We start from the raw sequence: 17,497 nt of genomic DNA on the forward strand, positions 1-17,497 counted from the left end.
TTCAAACTTCCAGTTTTTCTCATTTGAATGAATTGTGACTATGAAAAATACATTTTCTTTAAACTTAATGATTTTTCTACTTATTTATGGCACACTAAGAAAACATAAAACGGCTGCAACAAAAAAAAAAATTTAATAGAAAAAAAAATTCAAGGGCACACGGGCTTGTAGTAACAATGGGGGGTGGGGGGTGGGGGGAATAAGACTCGAGTATTAGTGGTATGACATGATCTCCGTACCTCGTCAGCATAGTAGTATGAAAATATAAAAAAAATCAAAAATAAAATTTATTGAAATTCATGTTGTAAATTTTTGGAGTCTTCCTTAGAGGAAGAGAACTTTGGAACACAGGGTTTCATATCGTTTGCTCTTGGGAGGACGGACCTGAGCAGGAAACCCCGCCCTAGAGGAACGAGAGGCTGGGCCAAAGGGCAGAACTTAAAGCTGTTGGTCCCAATGCAAAGTTTTTACCTGTTCCACCAACTTTATTGTATTGTTTGTAGTACTGGTTTCCTAATATGGGGAAGATACACCTAATGGTCCCCTGTAAGTTTCCCTCAGCACCTCTACAAATTACAGCCCTGGGCTGGGGGTAGGTCCAAGATTTATGGGACAAGGAAACATGAACCTCTGGTGTCCTGGGTTTGTAATCCATGCGTGGGCCCTTTCTATTTCTTTTAATGTACGTAGGTCCCCAGCATCATAGGCCACAAAATGACTACACTCCCTCTAGTGGCGCCCTCTATAGTCCTCCGAGTGCAATGCTAGTTTTGGATCAACCTATGACCTAAAATCCCTTTATAATGTAAATTATGTACAGATTATATGTCTCAAAATCTTCACCTAAAATACCCACAACCAGGTGACAGCCACCACAACCATGATGGATCCATTAGGCTTATTTAACTGGGGGTGGTTAATTATCTATGAGTAGCTGTGCAAATCTCGACGTAAACAATATGATGAATATTTGGGAAAAATTTTTCAGAATGTAAATGTTCACGTTTCTTCCTTCATTTTTCTATAAATGCAAAAGGTTTAGCAATTTTTTCATGAATTGCACGGTCCAATGACCACAGTTATTAGAATCCCTGACAGCTGCAGTAAGGGGCCCTACCACTAGAGGGAGCATTCAAGTGTTGGTGAGTGCTTGGTGTTAGGGGCAATAGTTCCTGGTCACTTCTTTTTGGGCAGGACATTGTCTTCGAAGTATCCTTTGTTGGCGATGTTCCCGGCCGGATCGTAGAACCCTACGGCGATGTACATTCCCTTATTGTCTGTGCTTAGTCCAAACCCGACCTGAGAGGAACCTTTCCAGATCATCTGGGTGAAGTTACCTGGGGGTGAAGAAAAAGGGATAGATGGAATGAGGAGCACAAAAATAAAATTTACGTAAAACATGGATTTTTTTTTTCACAAATAGTGCCACTCCTGCAGACAGGTTATGTGTGGTATTGCAGGTTAAGTTTAATTAATCTGAAAGTCTGTCCCTTCACAGTCCCTTGATTAGAGTAGCATTGTAAGACACCATCATTGACAAGTGGCTGACATGCTACTCCCATCTGAATAGCCAATAGTTCAGGGGGGCTTGGCCATGATAACCTCAAGTTTAATCAAAATGTAAATGGAGGGAATGGGCTGCCATTAGGGAGAGTGGTGTCAAACTGGATAATTGCCATGTTGCTAAGGGCTATAAGTTTCCTGGGGTCCTGAGACAGTGGCTTTTCTGATTGACAGCTGCTACAGAGAAACAGCAGTACTGCAGCTGCCTCTACTGACACACCATCCCAGACACTGAGCTAATACCATTGTGTGAAGCTCCTCCTCCTCCCGATGACTCATTTCCTGTTTCCTGCCAACAGCTCAGAAGTCGGCAGGGAGGGGGAGGAGGTCTGCAGCAATGAAGCTGTGCTCTTACCACACACAGAGGTCCTGCACAAAATGTAAGTATGGGTAACATAAAATATATTAAATGCACATATGTATACCTTGTTGATGGTTATACATAAGCATATGTTGTGTTTAGGTTACATGCATAAACAAAAAAGGTCCACAGCAGCACTACTATGTATATACAACGTGTACCAGAGGCCGCCAGCCCATGGAGTAAGGCTGAGCTCTATGTAATCCAGAAAAGAGCTGACAGCAGAAGTGGGGCAACACAAGTGGATTTATTCCATTACAATATTTTTTGGACAAGCATTGGACTTAATTTCCACACTCCTGATGTGCTGTTCTATATACATATATATATTTATGTGGAGTGGGCCAGCATGGGGCGTTCATGCCCGGTGCCTTCCGCTTTCTGATAGCTGTTCCCAGGTTTGTAGGCAAAACTTCACCAGGTCGGGCATGGCATAGTTTTGCCCGACAGATACGGCAAGAGGTCTAAGCCGCCTAGAGAGGGGGGGGGCCTGACCTTTATCATACGTCGGAGCATGAGCGCCAGTACTGTATATGATAAATTTTCAACATAGTTTCTAATATACTAAGCATATGGAATAACCCTTACTACAACCTATAGGACAGTGGTGGCGAACCTATGGCACTGAGCCCTTTCTATGGGCACCCAGGCCATCACCCCAGAATAAAGTACACCAGACAGGACTCAAAGAATCTTCCTGGAGAATCTTCCTACAATGATAGATGAATTTGCCCTCCTCCTTTCAACTGTGTTGGTGTCTTTAGGAGGCTGAAGGATTAAAAGTTGTCAAAGAACAAGGAGAAATAAATTACTGCTTAAATTGCTGTGCTGGCACTTTGCAATAAATAAGTGGCTTTTGGTTGAAGTTTGGGCACCCAGGCTCTAAAAGGGTCACCATCACTGCTCTATAGGATATCATGGCATCATTAGAGGGAACCTACAATTCATATGAACCAAACCAAAATAAATAATTAATTAAAACTATGATTAAATTGCTTTGTCCTTATCCCTAAATGGTTCCTTTGCATGGCTGCAATGTTAAAAAATTTGTTTTTAAACTTATATGGAACTCACCTAAGGTGAGTCCAATGGTAATAATGGGGTCCTGCTTATGCACTGCCCTGCCTCCCTAGTCCTGAGTGACAGGTCTCACTGCCAGGACACGCTGCCAGTATTGAATTAGAACTTTGGGACCGTCTGCCAATATTCAACTGCAGACAGACAGGGGTTGTGTGTGACGATGCACTGCCACATCAATAACCATTCCCTCAGAAAGATAGGGGCTGAGAAAGATCTGGCTATTCATGCTGCCCTCAGGAATTGTCTTCATAGAGTCACAAGTCTCTCTCATTGATGAAGGGACTGGGTTAGCAGTGTCAGCATCAGTGAGGAGGTAGGGTATATAGACTGTATACTGACATAGAGGGGACACCATAGAAGGGACACCATAGAAGGGACACCATAGAAGGGACAGCATAGAAGGGACAGCATAGAGGGGACACCATAGAAGGGACAGAATAGAAGGGGCAGAATAGGGGGGACAACATAGAAAGGACAGCATAGGGGGGACACCATAGAAGGGACAGCATAGAAGGGACACCATAGAAGGGACAGCATAGAAGGGACAGCATAGAGGGGACACCATAGAAGGGACAGAATAGAGGGAACACCATAGAAGGGACACCATAGAAGGGGCAGAATAGGGGGGACACCAAAGAAGGGACAGCAAAGAGGGCACAACATAGAAAGGACAGTATAGGGGGGACACCATAAAAGGGACAGCAAAGAGGAGACACCATAGAAGGGACAGCATAGAGGGCGCTGCATAGAAGGGACAGCATAGAGGAGCGGCAGAAAGCGTGCGGCATAGAGGGGACAGCATAGAGGAGCGGCAGAAAGCGTGCGGCATAGAGGGGACAGCATAGAGGAGCGGCAGAAAGCGTGCGGCATAGAGGGGACAGCATAGAGGGAACGGCATTGAAAAAGCTGCATATAGGGAGCCCATAGAGGGTGCAGCATAGAGGAGGCGTCCTGGTGGGAGCACCATAATGGAGCAGCATAGAGGGGCAGCATGGAGGAGGCATCCTGGTAGGAGCAGCATAGAGGAGGCATCCTAGTGGGGGCAGCATAGAGGAGGCATCCTAGTGGGGGCAGCATAGAGGGCAGCATAGAGGAGGCATCCTAGTGGGGGCAGCATAGAGGAGGCATCCTAGTGGGGGCAGCATAGAGGAGGCATCCTAGTGGGGGCAGCATAGAGGAGGCATCCTAGTGGGGGCAGCATAGAGGAGGCATCCTAGTGGGGGCAGCATAGAGGAGGCATCCTAGTGGGGGCAGCATAGAGGAGGCATCCTAGTGGGGGCAGCATAGAGGACTCCTTCCACCACCATCTGAATTAGTAGAATGGGACTCCTCTGTACAATCTTTCAGCGTTAGGGGCCCTTATCTCCACTTTTGCCCGTGTCTGAAACCTTCCCTGGGACACCATTATTTGAGCTAGTTTGTGGGGTGCACTTACCTGATCCGCTCTGGAAGCCCGGGGTGCTGAAGTTGTACTTTGTAATCTCATTGTACCAGGATTCTGCCACTTCCTTCCCTGTGATTGGAGAACATTAAATGACGTGATGATGATGTGATGAGCACACACAATGATAATACGGGGGATCTTTGACCCCATCTTTCTAACATTTTGCAGGACTTTAAATATTATCTAGAAGACTAATAATCTGCTACTTGCCCTTTATGAATGCGCAAGCCCCATCCACCCCCGGGGCCCTTAGGCAGCTGCCTATAGGCATCACAAATGATATATTCTTCCCTGACTTTCCATCATTATCTAATACTTATGCCCATTGTATCCAGTTTTTAGGACTCCTGTGATATCAGTGGGCGGAGCTTCCACTGTCTCAGGTGGTCACCGACTGACTAAACCTAGCAGGATTCCTCTCCCCCTATCTCCTACATCGTACACCCTAGATACATGATATTTTAGGATATGGACGTGTAGGAGTAACAGCACCCAGAACCAAAGTATTTGTTTAGTAAGAGTTACCCTATAAATCTGACCCCTTACCAGTAGGCAGGCTGGTGTCTGTGCCCCAGCGGTACCAGAGGTTCTCCCCATGTTCAGTGGAGCTGTTCTGCAGAGCGCGGACCCCCACTAGGTGATCGGCCCACTTCTGGGCTTCCTGGGTCAGTGATGTGCTGAGCTGGAGGGCCCCCGCCCCGTGCGAGCGTCTGTACTTGTTGTGTTCATTTAACAGATCTTTCCGGAATGTTTTCACATCTTTCTCTGAAAATAAGAGGTTAATGACAATGAATGTATCCGGATCTACGACTTCTTCTCTATGAGGTTGTCACAGCCCCGCCCCCTCCTCCGCTGATTCTTACCTGGGATAGCCACAATCCCATTAGGTGCTGAATCCTTCACAAACCCATCTTCATCATCGTCATCGTCTGTGATTTTGGAGCCGCGGGGGAGGACGTTGCGGCCGTAGAATCCGGGGTTGGTGATGTTACCGCAGGGGTGGTACTGGGCCACAACAATGAACATTCCCTTCCCACTAGATGCGACGCCTACTCCGACCTCCTTGGACGCCTTCCATACCATCTGGGTGAAGTGTCCTGCAAAGAAACAATTACAATGACCGTGATGTGTATCAGTGCGGCTCCCGCTGGAATGTTCCTATAAAACTGCAGTTGGCAGTATAGGCCAGTAGATTACATAGATTGGCGGGGCTGCTGTGTACCTGTATCCGGCTGGTGGCCCGGCTTGGAGAAGTTGTAGTTCTTCTCCTCTTTGTACCAGCTGTCAGCAACTTCCTGACCTGAGAACATAAATACACAATAAAAACATAATCCCACCTCATGACAAACACAGATAACTGCATAAATATCAACAAATAAATTCATATATTATATGGCAGGGGTCGGGAACCTTTGCTCGGGAGCAAGATGTGGCTCTTGTCATGGCTGCATCTGGTTCACAGACAAATCTTACTAAATAGCGATCAGTGTGTGCCGGTGTCCACTCCTCTCTATGACCCGGGTGCCGGTGTCCACTCCTCTCTATGACTCGGGTGCCAGCGTCCACTCCTCTCTATGACCCAGGTGCCGGGGTCCACTCCTCTCTATGACTCGAGTGCCGGGGTCCACTCCTCTCTATGACCCGGGTGCCGGGGTCCACTCCTCTCTATGACCCGGGTGCCGGGGTCCACTCCTCTCTATGACCTAGGTGCCGGGGTCCACTCCTCTCTATGACTCGAGTGCCGGGGTCCACTCCTCTCTATGACCCGGGTGCCGGGGTCCACTCCTCTCTATGACCCGGGTGCCGGGGTCCACTCCTCTCTATGACCCGGGTGCCGGGGTCCACTCCTCTCTATGACCCAGGTGCCGGCGTCCACTCCTCTCTATGACCCGGGTGCCAGCGTCCACTCCTCTCTATGACCCAGGTGCCGGCGTCCACTCCTCTCTATGACCCGGGTGCCAGCGTCCACTCCTCTCTATGACCCAGGTGCCGGCGTCCACTCCTCTCTATGACCCAGGTGCCGGCGTCCACTCCTCTCTATGACCCGGGTGCCGGTGTCCACTCCTCTCTATGACCCAGGTGCCGGCGTCCACTCCTCTCTATGACCCAGGTGCCGGCGTCCACTCCTCTCTATGACCCAGGTGCCGGCGTCCACTCCTCTCTATGACCCAGGTGCCGGCGTCCACTCCTCTCTATGACCCGGGTGCCGGCGTCCACTCCTCTCTATGACCCAGGTGCCGGCGTCCACTCCTCTCTATGACCCAGGTGCCGGCGTCCACTCCTCTCTATGACTCGGGTGCCAGCGTCCACTCCTCTCTATGACCCAGGTGCCGGTGTCCACTCCTCTCTATGACCCAGGTGCCGGCGTCCACTCCTCTCTATGACTCGGGTGCCAGCGTCCACTCCTCTCTATGACCCAGGTGCCGGCGTCCACTCCTCTCTATGACCCGGGTGCCAGCGTCCACTCCTCTCTATGACCCGGGTGCCGGTGTCCACTCCTCTCTATGACCCAGGTGCCGGCGTCCACTCCTCTCTATGACCCAGGTGCCGGCGTCCACTCCTCTCTATGACTCGGGTGCCAGCGTCCACTCCTCTCTATGACCCAGGTGCCGGGGTCCACTCCTCTCTATGACTCGAGTGCCGGGGTCCACTCCTCTCTATGACCCGGGTGCCGGGGTCCACTCCTCTCTATGACCCGGGTGCCGGTGTCCACTCCTCTCTATGACCCAGGTGCCGGCGTCCACTCCTCTCTATGACTCGGGTGCCAGCGTCCACTCCTCTCTATGACCCAGGTGCCGGCGTCCACTCCTCTCTATGACCCAGGTGCCGGGGTCCACTCCTCTCTATGACTCGGGTGCCAGCGTCCACTCCTCTCTATGACCCAGGTGCCGGGGTCCACTCCTCTCTATGACCCGGGTGCCGGGGTCCACTCCTCTCTATGACCCGGGTGCCGGTGTCCACTCCTCTCTATGACCCAGGTGCCGGCGTCCACTCCTCTCTATGACCCGGGTGCCAGCGTCCACTCCTCTCTATAACCCGGGTGCCGGTGTCCACTCCTCTCTATGACCCAGGTGCCGGCGTCCACTCCTCTCTATGACCCGGGTGCCAGCGTCCACTCCTCTCTATAACCCGGGTGCCGGTGTCCACTCCTCTCTATGACCCAGGTGCCGGCGTCCACTCCTCTCTATGACCCAGGTGCCGGGGTCCACTCCTCTCTATGACCCGGGTGCCGGTGTCCACTCCTCTCTATGACCCAGGTGCCAGCGTCCACTCCTCTCTATGACCCGGGTGCCAGCGTCCACTCCTCTCTATGACTCGGGTGCCAGCGTCCACTCCTCTCTATGACCCAGGTGCCAGCGTCCACTCCTCTCTATGACTCGGGTGCCAGCGTCCACTCCTCTCTATGACCCGGGTGCCGGGGTCCACTCCTCTCTATGACTCGGGTGCCAGCGTCCACTCCTCTCTATGACTCGGGTGCCAGCGTCCACTCCTCTCTATGACCCAGGTGCTGGGGTCCACTCCTCTCTATGACTCGAGTGCCGGGGTCCACTCCTCTCTATGACCCGAGTGCCGGGGTCCACTCCTCTCTATGACCCAGGTGCCAGCGTCCACTCCTCTCTATGACCCAGGTGCCAGCGTCCACTCCTCTCTATGACCCAGGTGCCGGGGTCCACTCCTCTCTATGACTCGGGTGCCAGCATCCACTCCTCTCTATGACCCGGGTGCCGGCGTCCACTCCTCTCTATGACCCGGGTGCCGGCGTCCACTCCTCTCTATAACCCGGGTGCCAGTGTCCACTCCTCTCTATGACCCGGGTGCCGGCATCCAACATGGTTCCCGACCGTGTTATATAGCATAAAAAGAAGCAAGCAGAGATTAAAGGGGTTTTCCCACGAAGGAAAGTCAACTTGCAGATCAGTGGGGGTCTCAGTGTGCGGCAATTTCCGTCAGCTCCATAGAGATTAACCCCTTCCCTTCGTAATCGTACGGCGCGCGTTGGGTCCTGCTGCATAGAGAGGGCTCACGGGCATATTGCAGCAAAGACTTACCGGTAACAACCGTGATCAGTGCTAGCAAAGCTGTGGCGGCTTTAAAAAGATGGCCTTGACGTCATTGGGGGGAGGCGATCGTCACCATTACAGCCTCGGGTATTCCGAAGACCCGAGGCTGTCTTGTTTTAACCCATTCATTACAATGTGCGATTTGCACATTTTAATGAATGAGGTGGAAAATCCCTATATACTGCCATACTTTAGGATAGCAGTGTATGGTAGGACCGATCAGATATCCTAGGGTTAAAGAACCCTAGGGGTTGTAAAAAATAGTAAAAGTAAGTAAATGTGCCCCATTAGGTATCGCTGCATCCGAAAATTATATAAAAATATAATAACGGTTTTTCACTGCGTTTAACCCCGTAACATAAAACAGTGCCCAAAATCAAAAAAGGCACTTTTTTGCCATTTTGAAAAACCTTTAAAAAAAATCAATTAAAAGTGATCAAAAGGTTGTACAGTCCTAAAAATGGTAGCATTAAAAACATCATCAAAAGTCGCACAATATTACACCACCCACAGCTCCGTACACCGAAGTATAAAAAAAGCTATTAGCTCCAGAAGATGGCAAAATCCCCCCAAAATTTGGTATCCCCGTAATCGTACCGACCCAAAGAGAAAAGTAGACTTGTCATTAGGTGCGCACAGTGAAAGCCGTAAAAACCACGCCCACAAGAAAGGGGCGCAAATACGTTTTTTTTTCCGTTTTGACTGCATTTGGAAATGTTTTTCTCTTCCCAGTACACAGCATGGAGTGTTAAATACTATCAGTGCAATTTGTTACACAGAAAACAAGCCATTGCACAGCTCTTTACGTGTAAAAATAAAAAAGTTATAGATTTTTTTAGGTGGGGAGTGAAAAAATGGAAATGAAAAAACAAAAAAGGGCCAGGTCGTTAATGGCTCCATTAGAGCATGGCCGTCCATTAGTCTCAGGAGCGATGAGGACCCCTGAGACCCCCACTGATCAGCAAGTTATGCCCTAACCCGTAAATAGGGCCTAACTTTCCCTCCTGGGAAAACCTCTTTAAGTAAAAAAAAAAAAAAATTCTATTCCACTGATGACCACCAGGTGGCGCCCGAGAGACACAAACCTCTGCATTTCAAGCTCCAGTGATGCTACTTATCTGCTATTCAAGTCACATGACTAGCCATGTGACATCTTCAAACTTTTTCCAACCTGAATGTGTCTCTACAGGATCCCAGCTTAAAGGGAACGTGTCACCAGGTTTGTTCTATGCAGTTAGTATTATATACTTTCCCTAGAGAGATTTGTAATAATAACCCACACTGCTGTGCTCTGTGCTCTCTGCAGCCAGTGTTATGTAATGTCCGTGTAGAAACAAGTAATCATACCTCACACTGCTGTGCTCTGTGCTCTCTGCAGCCAGTGTTATGTACTGTCCGTGTAGAGACAATTAATCATACCTCACACTGCTGTGCTCTGTGCTCTCTGCAGCCAGTGTTATGTACTGTCCGTGTAGAGACAAGTAATCATACCTCACACTGCTGTGCTCTGTGCTCTCTGCAGCCAGTGTTATGTATTGTCCCTGGGGAGATGTGTAATTATACCTCACACTGCTGTGCTCTGTGCTCTCTGCAGCCAGTGTTATGTATTGTCCCTGGGGAGATGTGTAATCAGACCTCACACTGCTGTGCTCTGCGCTCTCTGCAGCCAGTGTTATGTATTGTCCCTGGAGAGATGTGTAATCAGACCTCACACTGCTGTGCTCTGTGCTCCCTGCAGCCAGTGTTATGTACTGTCCCTGGAGAGATGTGTAATCAGACCTCACACTGCTCTGCTCTGTGCTCTCTGCAGCCAGTGTTATGTACTGTCCCTGGAGATGTGTAATCAGACCTCACACTGCTCTGCTCTGTGCTCTCTGCAGCCAGTGTTATGTACTGTCCGTGTAGAGACAAGTAATCATACCTCACACTGCTGTGCTCTCTGCAGCCAGTGTTATGTATTGTCCCTGGAGAGATGTGCAGTCATTCCTCACCCTGCTGTGCTCTGTGCTCTCTGCAGCCAGTGTTACGTATTGTCCCTGGAGAGATGTGCAGTCATTCCTCACCCTGCTGTGCTCTGTGCTCTCTGCAGCCAGTGTTATGTATTGTCCCTGGAGAGATGTGTAATCAGACCTCACCCTGCTGTGCTCTGTGCTCCCTGCAGCCAGTGTTATGTATTGTCCCTGGAGAGATGTGTAATCAGACCTCACACTGCTGTGCTCTGTGCTCTCTGCAGCCAGTGTTATGTAATGTCCGTGTAGAAACAAGTAATCATACCTCACACTGCTGTGCTCTGTGCTCTCTGCAGCCAGTGTTATGTACTGTCCGTGTAGAGACAATTAATCATACCTCACACTGCTGTGCTCTGTGCTCTCTGCAGCCAGTGTTATGTACTGTCCGTGTAGAGACAAGTAATCATACCTCACACTGCTGTGCTCTGTGCTCTCTGCAGCCAGTGTTATGTATTGTCCCTGGGGAGATGTGTAATTATACCTCACACTGCTGTGCTCTGTGCTCTCTGCAGCCAGTGTTATGTATTGTCCCTGGGGAGATGTGTAATCAGACCTCACACTGCTGTGCTCTGCGCTCTCTGCAGCCAGTGTTATGTATTGTCCCTGGAGAGATGTGTAATCAGACCTCACACTGCTGTGCTCTGTGCTCCCTGCAGCCAGTGTTATGTACTGTCCCTGGAGAGATGTGTAATCAGACCTCACACTGCTCTGCTCTGTGCTCTCTGCAGCCAGTGTTATGTACTGTCCCTGGAGATGTGTAATCAGACCTCACACTGCTCTGCTCTGTGCTCTCTGCAGCCAGTGTTATGTACTGTCCGTGTAGAGACAAGTAATCATACCTCACACTGCTGTGCTCTCTGCAGCCAGTGTTATGTATTGTCCCTGGAGAGATGTGCAGTCATTCCTCACCCTGCTGTGCTCTGTGCTCTCTGCAGCCAGTGTTACGTATTGTCCCTGGAGAGATGTGCAGTCATTCCTCACCCTGCTGTGCTCTGTGCTCTCTGCAGCCAGTGTTATGTATTGTCCCTGGAGAGATGTGTAATCAGACCTCACCCTGCTGTGCTCTGTGCTCCCTGCAGCCAGTGTTATGTATTGTCCCTGGAGAGATGTGTAATCAGACCTCACACTGCTGTGCTCTGTGCTCTCTGCAGTCAGTGTTATGTACTGTCCCTGGAGAGATATGTAATCATACCTCACACTGCTGTGCTCTGTGCTCTCCACTGCCAGTGTTATGTATTGTCCCTGGAGATGTGTAATCAGACCTTTGTGTATGTTGTTAGTAGCAGCAGGACTGTGAAGTATGCATTTATATTGCTGGGGGTCAAACTGATTAGAATAAAGAGGGTTTACAACTATCATGCACAGGATTCACCCTTTTCTTGGCCTAACTTGGTGTAACACCCCTTTGTAGCGCCCCCTGCTGGACGGACCTGTGACGGTGATGGAGGGACTGCCCGTCTTAGCCCAGATATTCTCTCCGCAGGAGGTGTCACTGTGCTTCAGCGTCTTTAGGGTTAGGAGATGCTCCGCCCATTTCTGGGCGTCTTGGCTGATGCGGGTGTTGAGCTGCAGGGGTCTGGCTCCGTGCTGTGCCCGGTAGGAGTTGTTCACCTTCAGGAATTCCTGCGCAAACGCCCTCGGGTCCACTGGGTGGGAAAATCAAAAGAAGGTGATAAGGTGCAGGGTAACTGGCTATAGCCCCCCCTAGAGGACAGACAAAAGTGGAGCCAGTGGCCCCTGCAGGAAACCAGTGATGCCAATGGATGCCCATCATACACTGTGTCTATAGACGTTACCAGTAGAAGGCGATGTAGAGTCTCCCCCGCGTGAGGACGGATAGTAGGTGGTAGTGGTGGTGAACGATGTCCCCCGGTCACTAGGACTTGTTGTCGCAGACTCCGTCACTGCGGTGCCCTTGGGTAGCACATTCTTCTGGAAGTAACCAGGATTGGTGATATTCCCAGCAGGACTGTACTGCGCCACTGCTATCACCATTCCTTTACCATCCACTGCCTTAGCAATGCCAACTTCTCTAGAGTCCTTCCACACCACCTGCGTAAAGTGACCTGAGAGAGAGAACATACATATCACTAACAGGACACCACTCGTGTCACTAGTGAGTGCAGCTCTGGGGTATAATACATGATGTAACTCAGGATCAGTACAGGATAAGTAATGTCATGTATGTACACAGTGACTGCACCAGCAACAGAATAGTGAGTGCAGCTCTGGGGTATAATACAGGATGTAACTCAGGATCAGTACAGGATAAGTAATGTCATGTATGTACACAGTGACTGCACCAGCAGCAGAATAGTGAGTGCAGCTCTGGGGTATAATACATGATGTAACTCAGGATCAGTACAGGATAAGTAATGTCATGTATGTATACAGTGACTGCACCAGCAACAGAATAGTGAGTGCAGCTCTGGGGTATAATACAGGATGTAACTCAGGATCAGTACAGGATAAGTAATGTCATGTATGTACACAGTGACTGCACCAGCAGCAGAATAGTGAGTGCAGCTCTGGGGTATAATACATGATGTAACTCAGGATCAGTACAGGATAAGTAATGTCATGTATGTACACAGTGACTGCACCAGCAGCAGAATAGTGAGTGCAGCTCTGGGGTATAATACAGGATGTAACTCAGGATCAGTACAGGATAAGTAATGTCATGCATGTACACAGTGACTGCACCAGCAGCAGAATAGTGAGTGCAGCTCTGGGGTATAATACAGGATGTAACTCAGGATCAGTACAGGATAAGTAATGTCATGTATGTACACAGTGACTGCACCAGCAGCAGAATAGTGAGTACAGCTCTGGGGTATAATACAGGATGTAACTCAGGATCAGTACAGGATAAGTAATGTCATGTATGTACACAGTGACTGCACCAGCAGCAGAATAGTGAGTGCAGCTCTGGAGTATAATACAGGATGTAACTCAGGATCAGTACAGGATAAGTAATGTCATGTATGTACACAGTGACTGCACCAGCAGCAGAATAGTGAGTGCAGCTCTGGAGCATAATACAGGATGTAACTCAGGATCAGTACAGGATAAGTAATGACATGTATGTACACAGTGACTGCACCAGCAGCAGAATAGTGAGTGCAGCTCTGGAGTATAATACAGGATGTAACTCAGGATCAGTACAGGATAAGTAATGTCATGTATGTACACAGTGACTGCACCAGCAGAATAGTGAGTGCAGCTCTGGAGTATAATACAGGATGTAACTCAGGATCAGTACAGGATAAGTAATGTCATGTATGTACACAGTGACTGCACCAGCAGCAGAATAGTGAGTGTAGCTCTGGAGCATAATACAGGATGTAACTCAGGATCAGTACAGGATAAGTAATGTCATGTATGTACACAGTGACTGCACCAGCAGCAGAATAGTGAGTGCAGCTCTGGGGTATGATACAGGATATAACTCAGGATCAGTACAGGATAAGTAATGTCATGTATGTACACAGTGACTGCACCAGCAGCAGAATAGTGAGTGCAGCTCTGGAGTATAATACAGGATGTAACTCAGGATCAGTACAGGATAAGTAATGTCATGTATGTACACAGTGACTGCACCAGCAGAATAGTGAGTGCAGCTCTGGAGTATAATACAGGATGTAACTCAGGATCAGTACAGGATAAGTAATGTCATGTATGTACACAGTGAGTGCACCAGCAGCAGAATAGTGAGTGCAGCTCTGGGGTATAATACAGGATGTAACTCAGGATCAGTACAGGATAAGTAATGTCATGTATGTACACAGTGACTGCACCAGCAGCAGAATAGTGAGTGCAGCTCTGGAGTATAATACAGGATGTAACTCAGGATCAGTACAGGATAAGTAATGTCATGTATGTACACAGTGACTGCACCAGCAGCAGAATAGTGAGTGCAGCTCTGGGGTATAATACAGGATAAGTTATGCCATGTACAGTATGTACACAATGTTACCAGTGCAAAGTCCTAAAACATATTGGATTATTGCCATATCAAAGGTTTAAAGGTCAAATAAGGGAATTGATCATCAGAAAATAATGGAATATTATGTTGCAGTGTAGGTCATCGCTGTGAATCTGTGAGTGCAGGAATGGAGGGACAGAGGTGGCACCCGGCCCATAGACCCCACATAACATCAGTATAAGGACGTGTGGTAGGTGGGGGCCCTGGTACAGATCCTGCTGAGCACAGTATATACTCACACTGCCTGCAGATCATTGCTCCTCTTACATAACCATTCTGTTTGGGATAATTATGATCATAATATAATTATGATTAATTACCAATGATATATTACCAACATTAAGGTGCAAGGCTCTGTAACAGGCCCACAATCTCATGTCTGCAGGACACCGCTCAGTCCGTGACCCGTAGTCTGCAACTGCCCCCAAAATGTGACTTCTAACCCTCAGAGGTGAAACTTGAGCCTCAAGGGGCCCAAATATAATCTGAGCAGGACCCCACCTCCTCCCATATATCATGTAGCGCCTTCTTATGGTCTACTGGTCCATACTCATGGGATCCTCACCTGTGTTAGACTGGAAGCCCGGCTTGCTGAAGCTGTAGTCCTTTATCTCGTTGTACCAAGTATCCACAACCTCTGAGCCTTAAATACAAAAATATAAATTGAAATAGTTAAAATTTTATAAAAGTAAAATAACTCAAAATTCCCAAAACATTGGGAGTCATGGAGACTCCTTACCAGATGCGTCCCTCACGCTGGAGTTCCACTTGTACCACAGGTTCTCTCCGTGGTTGGTGTTGCTGTGCTGTAGGGCGTTGATGGACAGAAGGTGGTCCGCCCATTTCTGGCTGGATTCACACAATTCCCGAGATAGCTGTAGTGGGGGGGCCCCATGTAACCGCCGATACTTATTGTGAGTGTCCAATGCTTCTTGCTCAAAAGTGCCAAGTTTTACTCCTGAAACGTATAATAACATAATGATTACTGAAGTGAGGACTAAGATACTCCATCCAGGACTGCACATCGGACCCTTGATAGTCCATCAAGTCATGCAATGTCCTGCACGAATAATACAAGACAAATCCATCCAGTCCTCCACCTTGGGCCTTCATGGAATCATCGAAAAATTCCTTGCTGATAGAACTTGTTCTGTGTGGAGGATTTGGGTCTTCCGGTGATTCACTAAGGTAGTTCCCCCGATGTCCACCAGGTGTCGCTGCTGCGCTGAAGTTCATCGGAATGCACTGAAGTTCACCAAGACGGGTCGAGTGCAGGTAAGTGCTTGTCAAGCGACACTTTTTTTAAAAAAAATGTGGCGCTTTTTTCCAAATCCGTCGGGTTTTTGTACGGCACGCCCCCAATTTCCGTCTCGTGCATGCCGGCGCCGATGTGCCACAATACGACCGCGTGCACTAAAAACCCGGGGCAATTCAGGAAAAATCGGTGCAAAATGGAAAAATTCGGGTAACCCGCCGTAAAAACGCTATTCGGGCCCTTAGTAAATGACCCCCATAGTGTACACCTCCTGTCTAATTTTCTACCTATGTTACCTTCTTACCTTGCCGGCTGAATACGGTTGTTGGCTATGAGGTTCACATAAGAAGAAGGTGGTGACCAAGATATAGAAACATTGAAAAGCCTGAAAACCCAACAGAAAACAGGACCTTCTAGGGAAACCATGCTCCTAGGGTCATCAAGTGGTGACATAGTGTTGACCCCTAGCCCAATGTTCTACCTATGTTTCTTACCTTGCCAGGTGAATGTGGTTGTTGACTATTAGGTTCACATTATAAGAAAGTGACAACCAGGATATAGAAACATTGAAAAGTCTGAAAACCCACAGAATACAGGACCTTCTAGGGTAGCCATGTTCCTATTGTAGACCTCCAGTCTAATGTTCTACCTATGTTAGCTTCTTACCTTGCCAGGTGAATACGGTTGTTGGCTATTAGGTTCACATTATAAAAAAAGTGCAGACCAGGATATAGAAACATTGAAAAGCCTGAAAACCCACAGAATACAGGACCTTCTAAGGTAGCCATGTTCCTAGTGTTGACCCCTAGTCCAATGTTCTACCTATGTTAGCTTCTTACCTTGCCGGCTGAATACGGTTGTTGGCTATTAGGTTCACATTAGAAGAAGGTGATGACCAAGATATAGAGACATTGAAAAGTCAGAAAACCCAACAGACTACAGAACCTTCTAGAAAAGCCATGTACCTAGGGTCATCAAGTGGTGACCTCCAGTCTTATGTTCTACCTACGTTAGCTTCTTACCTTGCCAGGTGAATACGGTTGTTGGCTATTAGGTTCACATAAGAAGAAGGTGGTGATCAGGATATAGAAACATTGAAAAGCCTGAAAACCCACAGAATACAGGACCTTCTAGAAAAGCCATGCTCCTCGTGTAGACCCCTAGTACAATGTTCTACCTACGTTAGCTTCTTACCTTGCCGACTAAATACAGTTGTTGGCTTCCGATCCCCCGTCTTCTCTGGCTCTGATGTCTTGTTGACACTTGGTTTCCACCGTGAACCGGATCCATCGTTGTCTGATACAGTTGGGGTGGTTCCAGAGGGCAGCACGTTTTTCTCAAAATAACCTGGGTTGGTGATGTTTCCCGCCGGGTTGTACTGTCCCACCACAAAGAAAAGACCATTGCCGTCTGTCGCAACACCAACACCAACTTCTTTTGAGTCCTTCCAGACAACTTGGGTGAAGTGACCTTCAAAACAGAAGACAACGAGTAAGGAGGAGGACATTGACTCTATGCAGTCCAAAAACATTCCCATAATATATTTACCCGTGTTACTGCGGAATCCCGGCCTCCCGAAATCATAGTTCTTTATTTCATCGTACCAGGAGTCGACCGCCTCCTGACCTGTTGAATTGAAGGACAAGATTTTAGGTTGATGAAAGGAAAGATGGAAGGTGCATGGCAGAGCCTAGATTAATCTGAAGCAAGAATTGATGTGGGAGAGACATTGCCACCAT

At 48.5% G+C, this 17,497-nt stretch overlaps 1 protein-coding gene across 4 annotated transcripts in view; it reads right to left on the reverse strand.

Moving 5' to 3' along the window:
- Window positions 1–268: 268 nt before the first annotated feature.
- LOC140077771 (uncharacterized) overlaps window positions 269–17,497 on the reverse strand; it is a 74,607-nt gene continuing 57,378 nt past the window's right edge. For all 4 annotated transcript variants that reach the window (XM_072125221.1, XM_072125219.1, XM_072125220.1 and 1 more), the window contains exons 7-17: window positions 17,307–17,384; window positions 16,953–17,228; window positions 15,243–15,461; window positions 15,069–15,146; window positions 12,315–12,584; window positions 11,949–12,164; window positions 5,671–5,748; window positions 5,312–5,545; window positions 4,995–5,213; window positions 4,440–4,517; window positions 269–1,337 (exon numbers count right to left, since the gene is read on the reverse strand). In XM_072125221.1, the coding sequence (XP_071981322.1) occupies window positions 1,177–1,337; window positions 4,440–4,517; window positions 4,995–5,213; window positions 5,312–5,545; window positions 5,671–5,748; window positions 11,949–12,164; window positions 12,315–12,584; window positions 15,069–15,146; window positions 15,243–15,461; window positions 16,953–17,228; window positions 17,307–17,384 (1,907 nt within the window). In that variant the 3' untranslated portion in view covers window positions 269–1,176. The remainder of the gene's footprint in view (window positions 1,338–4,439; window positions 4,518–4,994; window positions 5,214–5,311; window positions 5,546–5,670; window positions 5,749–11,948; window positions 12,165–12,314; window positions 12,585–15,068; window positions 15,147–15,242; window positions 15,462–16,952; window positions 17,229–17,306; window positions 17,385–17,497) is intronic.

This window comes from Engystomops pustulosus, chromosome 9 (genome assembly GCF_040894005.1).
Source record: "Engystomops pustulosus chromosome 9, aEngPut4.maternal, whole genome shotgun sequence".
In the NCBI taxonomy this organism is placed as follows: Eukaryota; Metazoa; Chordata; class Amphibia; order Anura; family Leptodactylidae; genus Engystomops; species Engystomops pustulosus.